The sequence below is a fragment of the Panthera leo genome, chromosome B1 (assembly GCF_018350215.1).
Source record: "Panthera leo isolate Ple1 chromosome B1, P.leo_Ple1_pat1.1, whole genome shotgun sequence".
Taxonomy (NCBI): domain Eukaryota; kingdom Metazoa; phylum Chordata; class Mammalia; order Carnivora; family Felidae; genus Panthera; species Panthera leo.
In genome coordinates, this window is record NC_056682.1 from 73,129,810 (window position 1) to 73,143,384 (window position 13,575).

A 13,575-nucleotide genomic window follows, 5' to 3' on the forward strand; every position below is an offset into this window, starting at 1 on the left:
TTAAATACTTGGAACAGAGGCCTTATGGCCTGCAAAACCTAAAATATTTATTATCTAGCCTTTTACAGAAAAGTTTGTAAATAACCTTCAGAGGTCAGTGATGCCCTGGGCCTGTGACCCTTATATGACTGTACTTGGTTGGTTTTTAAGAATGAGTAGGAGAGGCTTCACTTGCAAATAGCTGAATAAATGGATGGCAAATACTTATCAACTACATTTTTTTTTTAGTTCAGTAGTTTTGATGCTCAGCTTTTTCATAATATTATACCATAAAACTGTATTTATAAAAATGAGGACAAAAAATTGAATGAAAACAAAAATCACTTATTCCCCATGTTACATTACTTAGTATTTGGATTATTTTCTATATAACTTTAGCTTTATTGATGTATGATGAACATATAAAATTGTAAGATATTTACAATTTTTTAAAAAAATTTTTAGCGTTTATTTATTATTGAAAGAGACAGAGCGTGAGCAGGGGAGGGGCAGAGAGAGGAAGGCACAGAATCCGAAGCCGGCTCCAGGCTCTGAGCTGTCAGCACAGAGCCTGATGCAAGACTCGAACTTACAAACTGCGAGATCATGACCTGAGCTGACGTCGGATGCCCAACCGACTGAGCCACCCAGGCGCCCCTAAAATTATAAGATATTTAAAGTGTATAGCATGGTGATTTGGTATACATACACATTGTGAAAAGATTTCCCCCATCTAATTCATTAATACGTTCACCACCTCACATATTTACTCCCTACCCACCGCCCTACCCCCTGCTTTTTTTGGTGAGAACACTTAGTTCTAGTCTCTTAGAAAATTTCAATGATGCAATACAGTGTTATCAACTACAGTCCCAGTGTTTTACATTAGATCCTCAAACCTGATTCACTTTGTAGCTGAAAGTTGTATTTTTTATAGCTGTAATTGTAGTTTTGTAGCCAACCTTTTCCTATTTCTCTACGCCTGCCCCAGCTCCTGGCAAACAATTTTCTACTCTCTGTTTCTAGGAGTTTGTCTCTTTTTAAAATTCTACATATAAGTGATCCCACGCAGTATTTGTTTTTGTCTGATTTATCTCACTTAGCATAATGTCCTCCAGGTCCATCCATGTTGTGGCACATGGTGGGATTTCCTTCTTTCTCATGATGAATACTCCACTGAGTATATATACACCACATCTTTTTTATCCATTCATCTGTTGATAAACTTAGGTTGTTTCCATATTCTGCCTACTGTAAATAATGCTGTAATGAATGTGGGAGTGCAGGTACCTCTTCAAGATACTGATTCTCTTTGGGTACATACTCAGAAGCGGGATTTCTGGACTATATGGCAGTTCTATTTTTAATTTTTTTGAGGAATCTCCACGCTGTTTTTCATAGTGGCTGTACCAGTTTGCATTCCCACCAACAGTGTGTGAAGTTTCCCTTTTCTCCATATTCTTGCCACCCCTTGTTATTTCTTGTCTTTTGATAGCCATTCTAACAGGTGTGAACTGCCATCTAGTTGTGATTGTGATATGCATTCCCCTGATGATTAGTGATGTTGAGCACCTTCGAAAAGTGCCTGTTGGCTGTCTATGAGTCTTTTTTGGAAAAATGTCTATTCAGATCCTCTGTCTTTTCTTTTTTTTTTTGTTTTTTGAAGTTGAGTTGTATGAGTTTTTTTTTTAATATTTTGGATATTTACCCCTTATCGGATATATAATTTGCAAATATTTTCTTCCATTCTGTAGGTTTCCTTTTCATTTTGTGGATGGTTTGCATTCCTATGCAGAAGCTTATTACTTTAATATAATATTAGCTTTATTTTTACTTTTGTTGCCTTTGCTTTTGGCATCAGATCCAAAAAATCATTGCCAGACTGATGTACAGGAGCTTACCCATTATGTTTTTTTTTTTCTAGGAGTTTTATAGTCTCAGGTTTTATGTTCAAGTCTTTAATTCATTTTGATTTGATTTTGTGTGATATAAGATAATGGTCCAGTTTCACTCTTTTTCATATATGGCTGTCCAGTTTTTCCAACACCATTATATATTCTTGGCTCCTTTGTTATAAATTAATTGACCATATATATGTGGGTTTATTTCTGGGCTCTCTGTCCTGTCTCACTTACCTTTCTGTGTGTTTTAAAGCCCAATTCCATACTGTTGTGATTACTATAGCTTTGTATTATAGTTTGAAATCAGCAAGTGTGATGCCTCTAGCTATGTTTTTCTTTCTTAAGATGGTTTTAGCTCTTCAGCGTCTTTTGTGGTCACATACAAATTTTAGGATTGTTCTATTTCTGTGACAAATGCCATTAGGATTACATTGCATATATAGCTTCTTTTGGGTAGTGTGGACATTTCAACAATATTCATTCTTCCAACCCATGAGCATGGAATATCTTTCGATTTGTTTATATTTTCTTCAATTTCTTTCATCAATGTTTTATAGTTTTCGGTATACAGATATTTTAGCTCCTTGGGTAAATATATTACTAGGTATTTTATTCTTTTTGATGCCATTGTAAATGGGATTTTTTTTTTAAATTTCTGTTTCTGATAGTTCATTATTACTGTATTGATGCTAAATAGATTTTTTAATATTGGTTTTGTATCCTGCAACTTCCCCAAATTCATTTATTAGTTCTAACAATATTTTTTGGTAGACTATGGATTTTCTATATATAATATCATGTGATATGCAAGAGATAGTTTTACTTCTTCCTTTTTGATTTGGTGCCTTTTATTTCTTTTACTTGCCTAATTGCTCTGGGTAGGACTTCCAGTACTATGTTAAATAAAAGTGGCAAGAGTGGGCATCCTTGTCTTACTTTTGATCTTATAGGAAAAGCCTTCATTGAGTATGATGTTGGCTGTAGGCTTGTCATATATGGCTTTTAATTGTGTTGAGGTACATTCCCTTTACACCCACTTTGTTGAGAGTTTTTATAATGACTAGATGTTGGATTGTGTCAAATGCTTTTTCTACATCTATTGAGAAGATGATGATTTTTATACTTAGTTTTGTTAATGTAGTATATCATATTTATTGATTTTCAGATGTTTAACCATTCTTGGATCCCTGGAATAAATCCCACTTGATCATGGTGTATGTTCCTTTTAATGTACTAATTGAATTTGGTTTGCTGATATTTTTTTGAGGATTTTTGCATCTATGTTCATCAGAGATAATGGCCTATAATTTTCTTTTCTTATAGTGTCCTTGACTGGTTTTGATATCCAGGTGATTCTAGCCTCTTAAAATGGGGTTTGGAAATTACCCTGCTCTGGCTTATTTCCTTTTAGTTTTTATTCTATATGTTGGGTATTTTTTTTTTTTTTGCAGAAATGGGATATCATATATAGCTTTTAGTTGACTTTTTTTCTTTTTTACTAAACATGTGTCTTTATTTTACTTTTTTTTAAACATGTGTCTTTAAATACACAATCTTCATGGCTACATTGTATTCTATCTTTGAAAGAATTATAATTTATTTAACAACTTTATTGTTGAACATTTGGGTTGTAGAATAAATACAACATTATATGTCTTTAATACAAATAGCTGTCTACATAATGTTTTTAGAAATATATTGAGGGGGTGCCTGGGTGACTCAGTTGGTTAAGCATCTGACTCTTGATTTCGGCTCAGGTCATGATCTCATGGTTTATGAGTTTGAGCCTTACTTCAGGCTCTGTGCTGATGGTGCGCGTGCTCGCTCTCTCTCTCTCTCTCTCTCTCTCTCTCAAAATAAATAAATAAACTTAAAGTAAATGTACTAAGTGGGTCAAAGGAAATGAATATTTTTGGGTTTGGGAGGATGTTTACCTCATATATATGAGGAACAAAGTTACTTCTCAGGCTTAAAAATGAGTACATATTTATTTCATCCTTGCCCCACTTAATATATTACTTTAATGGTTGCCAGTATTTTAAAAATATTATTTTAATTTTTATTTATTTCATGACTAGAATTGTATATCTTAAATATATGTTAATCTCTGTGACTTGTTTGTTCTTGTCCTTTACCCATTTTTCTTTTATAATGGAAAGTCATTATTATCATTTTTTTAATGTTTATATATTTTTGAGAGAGAGAGAGTGTGTACAAGTGGGGGAAGGGCAGAGAGAGAGGGAGACACAGAATCCGAAGCAGACACCAGGCTCTGAGCTGTCAGTACAGAGCCCAACGAAGGGCTCCAACTCACGAATCGTGAGCTCATGTCCTGAGCCAAAGTCGGATGCTTAACTGACTGAGCCACCCAGGCGCCCCAGTCAGTTATTTTTAAAGGCCTATTTCCATATTAAGAACATTAGCCTTTATGTATGTACATGTATATAAACACACACACATATATATATGTATATGCTATACATATATATTGCAGATATCATGCCTAATTCACCTTTAAATTTTTTTGTGTATGGTATTTTTGACATAATGGAATTCTAAATGGTTATGTAGTTGTTGTATTGATTTTTTTTCCTTTGTGATTTTTGTCCATGTGTTTTAGTTTTATAATCCTTTTTTGTTTTGAAATTTCTTTCCGATGTAAGAATCAGCCAAAAATTCCCCTATGTTTTGTGTGTGTGCTTTAAACAATTTCATTATTTGCGTTTAACATATCTGTGTAGAATTTATTTTCATGTGAGGTTAATATCAAACTTGATTTTCCCCTCATGTACTTTGCCAATTTTTCTAGCAACTTATGTGGATAAACCTACATTCCTCAGTGGTTTATGATGTTTCCTTTGTAATATAAAAATAATTTAGGTTTACCAGGATCTGTTTCAGGTCTTGCTTTTGTGTTCTACTGATCTGCTTGCCAATTCTTTTTTTAGATTGCACTTTTTAAATTGTTTACTTGTAATACCTCATTGGACAAGTTACCCCTCACCCCACCCATAGATCTCCTTTTACAAAATTTCCTTTGGTTGCTTTTTTGGGGGAGGGTGGGACAACAAATAGTAGGATTAGTGGTTTCTTAATTCCATTCTTCAATTAAAGCAATAAAAACATGTTATCAGAGCAGTAAGGTTGCTGTTTTTTTTTTTTTTACTGTAACTTGAAAATGGATATTCAGTTTATTCAACTTCTCTGTCAGCTTCTCTGAAAATACATTTTAGGAGGTGAAAATAAAATACAGTTCTGTTATCAACCTCTGAATAGTTCTACATGCCTTAAGATAATTTTTTTTTCTTTTGCCGGTTTTAGCATTTTGGATTTTATTCTATAATGATATAGCTTGGTTAATAGATTGTGTTTTAGACATTAAAATAGTATTCCTCAGTGAGCGTTTGATGGGACTTATGGAATATCTTGCTCTTTTGTTGTTGCTGTTGTTTAGATTTTATTCCATAATCATAAAGTTAGCTCTGCAGTCCAGGAGGACTTGGAATGGGATACGGAAAATATGGAACGCGAGGAATTGTCATGTGAATACAAAGATTATAGGAGGTTGCAAGCAGATAGAAGTGAGGGGTACTCTCCTGAGCAACAGAAGGAATGGCCTGGTGGTTAAGATAAAATGCAAGTCAGGGGCGCCTGGGTGGCTCAGTCGGTTAAGCATCTGACTTCAGCCTTAGGTCATGATCTCACAGTCTGTGAGTTCCAGCCCCGCGTGGGGCTCTGTGCTGACAGCTCAGAGCCTGGAACCTGCTTCAGATTCTGTGTCTCCCTGCCTCTCTGCCCCTCCCCCACTTGTGCTCTCTCTTCTCAAAAGTAAATAAATGTTAAAAAAAATTTTAAAAAAATGCAAGTCAAAATTAAGGGTTGTCCACGGTGAGCAATGGTGACCTTCTTTCTGGTCCTGCCATTCCTAAATGCAAAGTGTTGCATGGTTTCCATAGTATTCATGTACTCTTTTTCACTTTGCCAAAGATCACAGGATTGCCATCTAACCATACCGTCTTGGCATTCTTGGGAACCATTTATATTTGGCCTAGCATTTGCCATGGACAAGATGCTGCGATCTGTATGATTCGATGAAATTCTCATCATCAAATTTCTCCCTTTAATGGACTTGTTGCCAGTGCCATTATGGCATTTGAAGTCACCATCCTGTCACATAAACACCACAATAATTTTTTAAAAGAAGGAACTTTTATAACTGAATCCCTTCTTCCCAGTGCTCAGAGCATGAAAGTTTTCTGCTGTCTTTGAGAGTTTGTCTGGAAACAGCTCTCAGGAGATGTGGCCAAAGGGCACGTTGGTGATGGGGATGTCAAAGAACGTGGTGGAGCTGAGCATGGCTGCATGGCAGGGTGTGGCCCCCAGGAGTGATGATAGTGTCTGCAAAGCTATCTCATTCTTGTTCTTTTCTTTCTTTTTAATTTCAGTTCCGGTATAGTTAACATACGGTGTTATGTTCATTTCAAGTGTAAATATAGTGATTCAACAATCCTATACAGTCCTCAGTGTTCATCCGTGATAAGTGTATTCTTAATTCCCTTCGCGTATTTCATCCATCCCCCCACTCACCTCCCATCTGGTGAACTTCAGTTCTCTATAACTAAGAGTCTTCTTTCGGACTTGCCTCTTTTTTTTCTTTGTTTGTTTGGTTTCTTAAATCTACATGACCGAAATCCTATGGAATTTGTCTCACTGACTTATTTCACTTAGCATCATACTCTGTAGATCTATTCATGTTGTTGCAAATGGCAAGATTTCATTCTTTTTTATATCTGAGTAATATCCCATTGCAAACATATACATACATATGTAATATATATCATCTTCTTTATCCATTTATCCGTTGATGGATACTTGGGCTGCTTCCATAATTTGGCTATTGTAAATAATGCTGCAATAAACATAGAGGTGCATATATCTTTTTGAATTAGTATTTTTGTATTCTTTGGGTAAATATCCAGCAGTGGAATTACTGGATCATACAGTAATTCTATTTTTAATTTTTTGAGAAACCTCCATACTGTTTTCCACAGTGGCTGCGCCAGTTTGCATTCCCACCGGTAGTGCACAAGGGTTCCTTTTCTCCACATCCTCACCAACACTTGTTTCTTGTGTTTTTGATTTGAGCCATTCTGACAGGGGTGAGGTGATATCTCACTGTGGTTTTGATTTGTATTTCTCTGATGATGAGTGATGGTGAGCATCTTTTCATTCTTGTTGTTGTTCTCATGAGTTTTTTTCCCAAGGTCAAAATAGGGAGGATGACCATGAAAGCTATTTCTAAAACATGCTTGCATTTTATGGGCAATATTAGATTCATTCATTCATGCAACAAATACTTACACATCCTCACTATGAACCAGGCACTAGCATTATGGATGCTGGAGAGATAACAGGGGGCAAGATAAGTGTAATACTTGCTCTGGAGAGTAAATTCCAGTAGGAGAGAAAATTAATAAACAAATAAGTAAAAATATATAATGCAGTGCAAAATAGAGATAAGGACTCTGAAGATAAGCAAGACAGGGTAAAAGGAAAGAGTATGGCAGAAATGAGTGTGACACTCTTGGATAACGTGATCAGGAAAGGCCTCTGTGATTAGGTGGTCTTTGCAGAAACTTGAAAGAAATGGGGAGGCAAGTTATACAAGCTAGTGGGCTCTGGGACCATCAAGGAGCCCAGCATATCCAGAAGGGAGTGAGTGAGTTGGAGAGTAGTGGGAGATAAGGACAGAGGAAGTAGCTAGGGTCAAGTTAAAGGGTGTGATTTTACTGAGGTGACGATGAGAAGCTGTTGGAAGGTTCTGAGCAGGAGAGTGACATGATTTGATGCCACTTGAGTTGTACCTCTCTGGCTGCCTTTACAAAAAGTGGATGATGATACCATCACTCAGAACACTGGGAGAAGAGCGGATTCGGGTGGTAGGTATCAGGAGTTCTGTTTGGACATACCACATTCGAAGTGCCTGTTAGTCACATGAAAGGTGATATCTAATTGGTAGTAGGATGATGCATGGATCTGGAGCACAAGACAAAGATACCGATATTGGGAAAACATATGTTGGTTTAGTATATTGGGCCTGGGTCAGATCACTCAGGAGTGTATTCATTTCCTAGGACTTCTATAGCAAATAACCATCAATTTGCTAGCTTAAAACAACAGAAATTGTTATTACTCATAGATGTGGAGGCTAGAAGTCCAAAGTCCTTCAGGACCTCTCCCCCTCCTTTCTATGTCTCTTCTAGCTGCTAATGCTTGTTGGTGTTCCCTGATTTGTGGCCCATCACTCCAATCTCTGCCTCTCTCTTCTAAGGGCACTTGTCTTTGGATTAAGGGCTCATCTGGATAATCTACAACATGCTGCTCTCAAAATCCTTAACCTAACCATGTTTTGCAATATAAGGTAATATTCACTCTTCTATCATATAAGGCAATATCCACAGGTTCCAGGGATTAGGACGTGGACATGTCTTTTGGGGGCCACCATTCACTCACCACAGGCAATGGGTGTGGATCGAAAAGAGAAGCTGACTCAGGACTAAGCTGTGGGACACTAGAGTGTTCAGAGGCCAGGAAGAGAATTCAGAGTCAGTGAAGGAAATTGAAAGGAGGTCAAGTGAGGCGTCTGGTGAGATAGTGTTTCAATGAAGAGATGATGCGCTGTATGGAAAGCTGCTGAATTGTGTAGAAAATAAGGATCGAGCCTTGATTATTAGACTTGGTAAGACACAGTCATTGGTGAACTTCCCAAAATTGTGTTCAGAGAGTGGCATGATTGCATCTGTTGTGGTCCCCAGTGCTGAATCCGACTTCCACTGGAATATTATAATCCTGTTTTCACTGTGGGATCAGTGGTTGGCCAAGCACTTAGAATCTAAAAAGTCATTTTGTAATTTCTTTTTCTTCTTTCTATTTGAAGTTATGTTTGTGAGCGTATTGTGTCAATAACTTGGTTTCTTCAAGCAAACTGTTATATGCTCATGGTAGAAATTTTTGGAAATTACAATAAGAAAATTAAAATGGGATATTTCATTTGAAATTTTATCTAAACAAGACATTTTTTTGCAACCATTTTTTTTCTAGGATTTTTTGTTTGGATCACTCATGTTTTTAATTGGGCTTTCAGGCTTTTCTATCAATGTCACTGAATTCAGTGATAGGATTTCCCAGGAGTAGGTAAAGAACAATGTTGCTGACAATGTGTTGCCGTATAACTTTAGGTTGTCTTTTGGGTTTTTGGATAGCACTGTGAATGGCTGGGCAGGTAACCTCCAAGAAAACTTCCGAGTTGTTGGAAAAGGGACCCTCCCAGATCGAGAGGCCTGTGCTGGTGAGTCAAGTGCAAATAGATCCATTCCATTTATAGAACATCAAAAACATGTATCCAAGAGCCAGTGTTCTCAGTTTGTCTCTACAGATATCAATATAAGGGAAGTGGAAAAAATTAATTTCAGAAAGGTAATAAGGGAATCAATGAAATCTTAATATCATATTAATATTTTGCATTTTTATAATATCTGCGTTAAATTTGTGAGCAATCAGACTGAGGGAGAACAACTCTTGTAAGTAAGTTTAGAGTAAAATTCACCAGACTGATCTCAATCTAAAACAGGTAAATTGAGGGTAAGATGAAGAACACAGGGAGAGCACTGAAAGTGCTGAAATGTGGCTCTTTGAGTAGATTCAGGAAAAAAAAAATCCCCCTGAGATCTACCCTTGATCCCAAAATTAGCACGATAAGGTGGTGATAATAGACTGACAAGACATTTCTCTCTTTGATTTAAGCATCTGTCTCTGAAGAAAAGGCCCAATGAGCTTATTTACCAATCAGATTTCCTCTTGAAGATTTGGCAAAGCTTTTTCCATTATCTGTTATTTAAATTGCCTACATTTATGTGTAAGACAGTGGATATTGAAAAATATAGACCTCATACAGATGCTAAATTAATTATAGGTATTCAAGACCTAATCCTAGTAGGTAGAGTATGTTGTTCTAGAATACTAGATCAGTATTTCTAGGAAGTTGAGTAAAACTAGGGAGGAATATATTCTTATTTTAGAATCTGAGAATCAGAATCTGAGCTGCTGACATAAATTGAGATCAGTACTCTTATCCCACTTTTCACTTTTCTATTTTGCCTTGCCAAAAGTCCAGATGAGAGAAAGGTCTCAAAGTGGAAATAAGGAAACTTGCTTTATATAAGCCAAATTACTTGTTAATATGTGCTACTAAAGGCTGAGAATGAGTTTTAGAATTTAAGGTTCATTGTATTTATCTTCTAATCAAGCCAAAATTATTGAGAATACCATATGTTTTTAGAAGATATATTTGGTGTCTTTGGGAACTTGAGGCTACTAAATCACTAACAGCTGCCAGAATGGAATAGACCAAATGTACTTGGAATTTAGTTCTTTGTAGTTGGGAAGTTTGTGGATTTCCTGGTTCAGCCCATCTGATGAGAAGAATAACTCACAAACATGTTAGCTGGTTGCACAGAATAAATAATATTGCCAGAGAATATGCAATAGACAAGAGTGAAAAGAAATTTACAAGACTGTGTCATCAGTTGAAAACAAAGGCAATTAAAGAGGGGATTAATATTGCCCGTTGTTGAGTTTCATCAGATGCAGTGGTTCTCAGCCTAGGCACTGTTGATATTTTGGGCCAGATCATTATTTGTTGTGGGTTATAGGATGATTAGTAGCAACTCTAGCTTCAACCCACTAGATGCCATAGAACCCTCTCCCTAGTTATGGCATTGCCAAATGTCCTCGTGGGGGTAGACTTGACCCTGATTGAGAACCACTGTGTTAGACTACTCAAAGAACCCCCAAAGTCACATGCCAGTTGTATGCTCAAGATAGAGGGGAATGAAGGGAAGCCTTACTGAGAACATTGATTGTTGAACATGTTATTAATATGAGGTTTCGTTTGGGAAGCATAATAATTAAGGTAGAACTCCTGCATGCATATTGTACTGATAAAAAGTATATCACTTTATTTTTCAACCTAGAGTTAAGTGCTGTCCAACTGCCTGGATTTGAGTCCCAGTTTTGACAGTTTTTAGCTATGTGATCTTTGACAAGTTACTTAAGCTCTCTGAGCCTGACTTTTCTGGTCTGTAAAATGGAGTTTGTTTTAGGTTATAAGTGTAAATCTATGTTAAGCAGTTAGAATAATACCTGTTCTATAGCACTATAGTTCTCTTTCTTTCTTTCTTTCTTTCTTTCTTCCTTTTTTTTGATTAATCTTCCCTTAAAGTGCTTCATTTAAGTGTTATGTAGATGTTTGCTGTTACTGTTAGTAGGGTTAGCAAATGAAAAGAACTATACCAAGCCTATGAGCTCAAAATGTTTTGGGTTAAATATAGTCTGTTGTGTTTCTCACTGTATATCCCCACAGTTAGTATAAATAAATTACGTGCTTTCATAATTTCAGTCACTTCATCTTTTCTACTGGGCGCAAGACTACTGCCAACAGAAATGGTATTTAAGGTCAAAGAGAAAGGGATCCTTACCTCTGGGCATTTGCAGCTCCACGTCAGTGTTTGGCAAGCCGAACATGGGCTGGATTTCATTTCCATGCACCCACTGGACGTAGTGCCTCTGTGTAGTAGTCAGTGTGCATGACTGTACCGGTCCTGATGGGGGCATTGTTCCTGGAAGGAAACCTGGCTTGGAAACTCAAATCTCCTACCCCAGGGTGAATTCTGTCAACTGGATAAGGTTACTAGTAATCATGCCATTTACTGCCTTAATTTCTCTGCCCTCCCTTGCTGCTCTGAAGGGTGGGCGCTTGAAGAGCTTGAAGAGCTTGGATATGAAAGGGACTCCACAGATACGTTGTCAAACTGTTAGCGTATGGATGTTTTTAAACCCTTGAAGTTGGATGGGATCACGGAGGCACAGTGAGAGGAATAAGAAGACAAAGGACCAAGGGCTGAACCTTAAGAATCTCAAACTTTCAGAGATCACATGAAAGTATAGGAATGGGCAAAGGAAAGTGAGAAGGAGAACTCAGACAAGGAGGAGGAAGGTGAAGTGAGCTGTCACACAGAAGGTAAAAGGAGAGAGTTAAAACCGAAGCCTATACTTTGTTAATGGCTGTAGGGGTTACTTGGTTGTGCAAATGATGATAGTAATTTATGACCAACTGAAAAGTAATGTTAACTTTTCCATTTCCTTACTGATCACCCTCTTGTTTTGTAGGTTAAAGCTTCTGATGCAGATGCAGAACTCTATGGCTTTGTTGAATATTCTCTTTATGATGGATTCCAAAGCTATGACACATCTCAGGCATTCCAGATCGACCCACATGATGGGAGAATCTGTGTTTCTCAAGACATCGACAGGGAGAGGGATCCAGCCACCTATGACCTCTTGGTGAAAGCTAAGGATGGGGTAAGTGTTCACATATGAAATTTTAAACATACTCAAAAGCAAACCACTTTGTACACATCAGAGAGTACCAATGATTATCAATTAGCCAATCTTATTTCATAAATCACTACCTCTCTCCTTTGCAAATACCAGACATTATTATATATCATTTCATCCATAAGTAGTTCAATAATATCTGAAACAGATAATTACTTTTTAAAAACATGACTACAATAAATTAACAATAATTCTTTATAATATCTAATATCCTGGGGCGTCTGGATGGCTCAGTTGGTTAAGCAGCCGACTCTTGATTTAGGCTCAGGTCATGGTCTCAGAGTTTCGTAGTTCGAGCCCCCCATCAGGCCCTGCACTGAGAGTGCAGAACCTGCTTGGAGTTCTCGCTCTCCCTCTCTCTCTGCCCCTCCCCTGCTCATGCTCTCTCTGTATCTCTCAAAATAAATAAGTACACTTAAAAAATAATATCTAATACCCAGTCCATTTAAAATTTTCTGGATTATCTAAAAACATCTTTTAAAAGGTGGCTTATTTGAATTAAGATCCAAATGAGTTCAGAAATTGATTTGATTGCAAATCTCTTGAGTTTCAATCTGTAGCAGTCCACTCTCCCCCCACCCCCACCCCACCCCTGGCCCCCGTGCAGCTTACCTTTTCTCTGATGGTATTTGTTTTTGGAAGAAATCAAAATTTTCCCGTAAATTCTCCACATTCTGAATGTGACTGATTACATCCTTGGGATTTATTTAATGTGCTCTTTTATCATATTTTCTATGAAGTGGCATTTTAAGCCAGAACCCTGATTAACTTTGGGTTCATTTAGGTGGCACTGTGTGCTTCTTATTCTATATCAGCAGTCACATGCCATTACTCCATTAGGGTGTACAATGTGGTGATTTTTGAATTCTATTATTACTTTTGCATTTATTATTCGGAATTCCTCTACTAAGAATGTTCTCTCATCAACTATTTGATTATCCTGAAATACAATTCGTAGAGGAGAGGTAAGATAAGGCTTGATTATTTCTCTTTATCAGTTTTAGAATAATGAGTTGGTGCATTTACTATCCCCAAAGGGTACAGATGATTTTTTTTCCTACTCTGAAATTATAAAATTATAAAATTATGAAATTCCTGGATTTTTATGTTTGATGCGTTTCATGCGTTGCTGACATTAGTCTTTCTGATGTTCATATTGACTCATCTTACTTAGTTCAGTAGAAGCACCTTCAATTTGACTCTTAGGTCTTTTTTTCCTTATGGTAAACTTTTAAATTGA

At 36.8% G+C, this 13,575-nt stretch overlaps 1 protein-coding gene across 1 annotated transcript in view; it reads left to right on the forward strand.

Annotated features, from left to right (window-relative positions):
• Positions 1 to 13,575, forward strand: part of DCHS2 (dachsous cadherin-related 2) — a 242,346-nt gene that overhangs the window by 108,890 nt on the left and 119,881 nt on the right. The window contains exon 2 of the mRNA XM_042935252.1: positions 12,108 to 12,299. Within this exon, the coding sequence (XP_042791186.1) occupies positions 12,108 to 12,299 (192 nt within the window). The remainder of the gene's footprint in view (positions 1 to 12,107; positions 12,300 to 13,575) is intronic.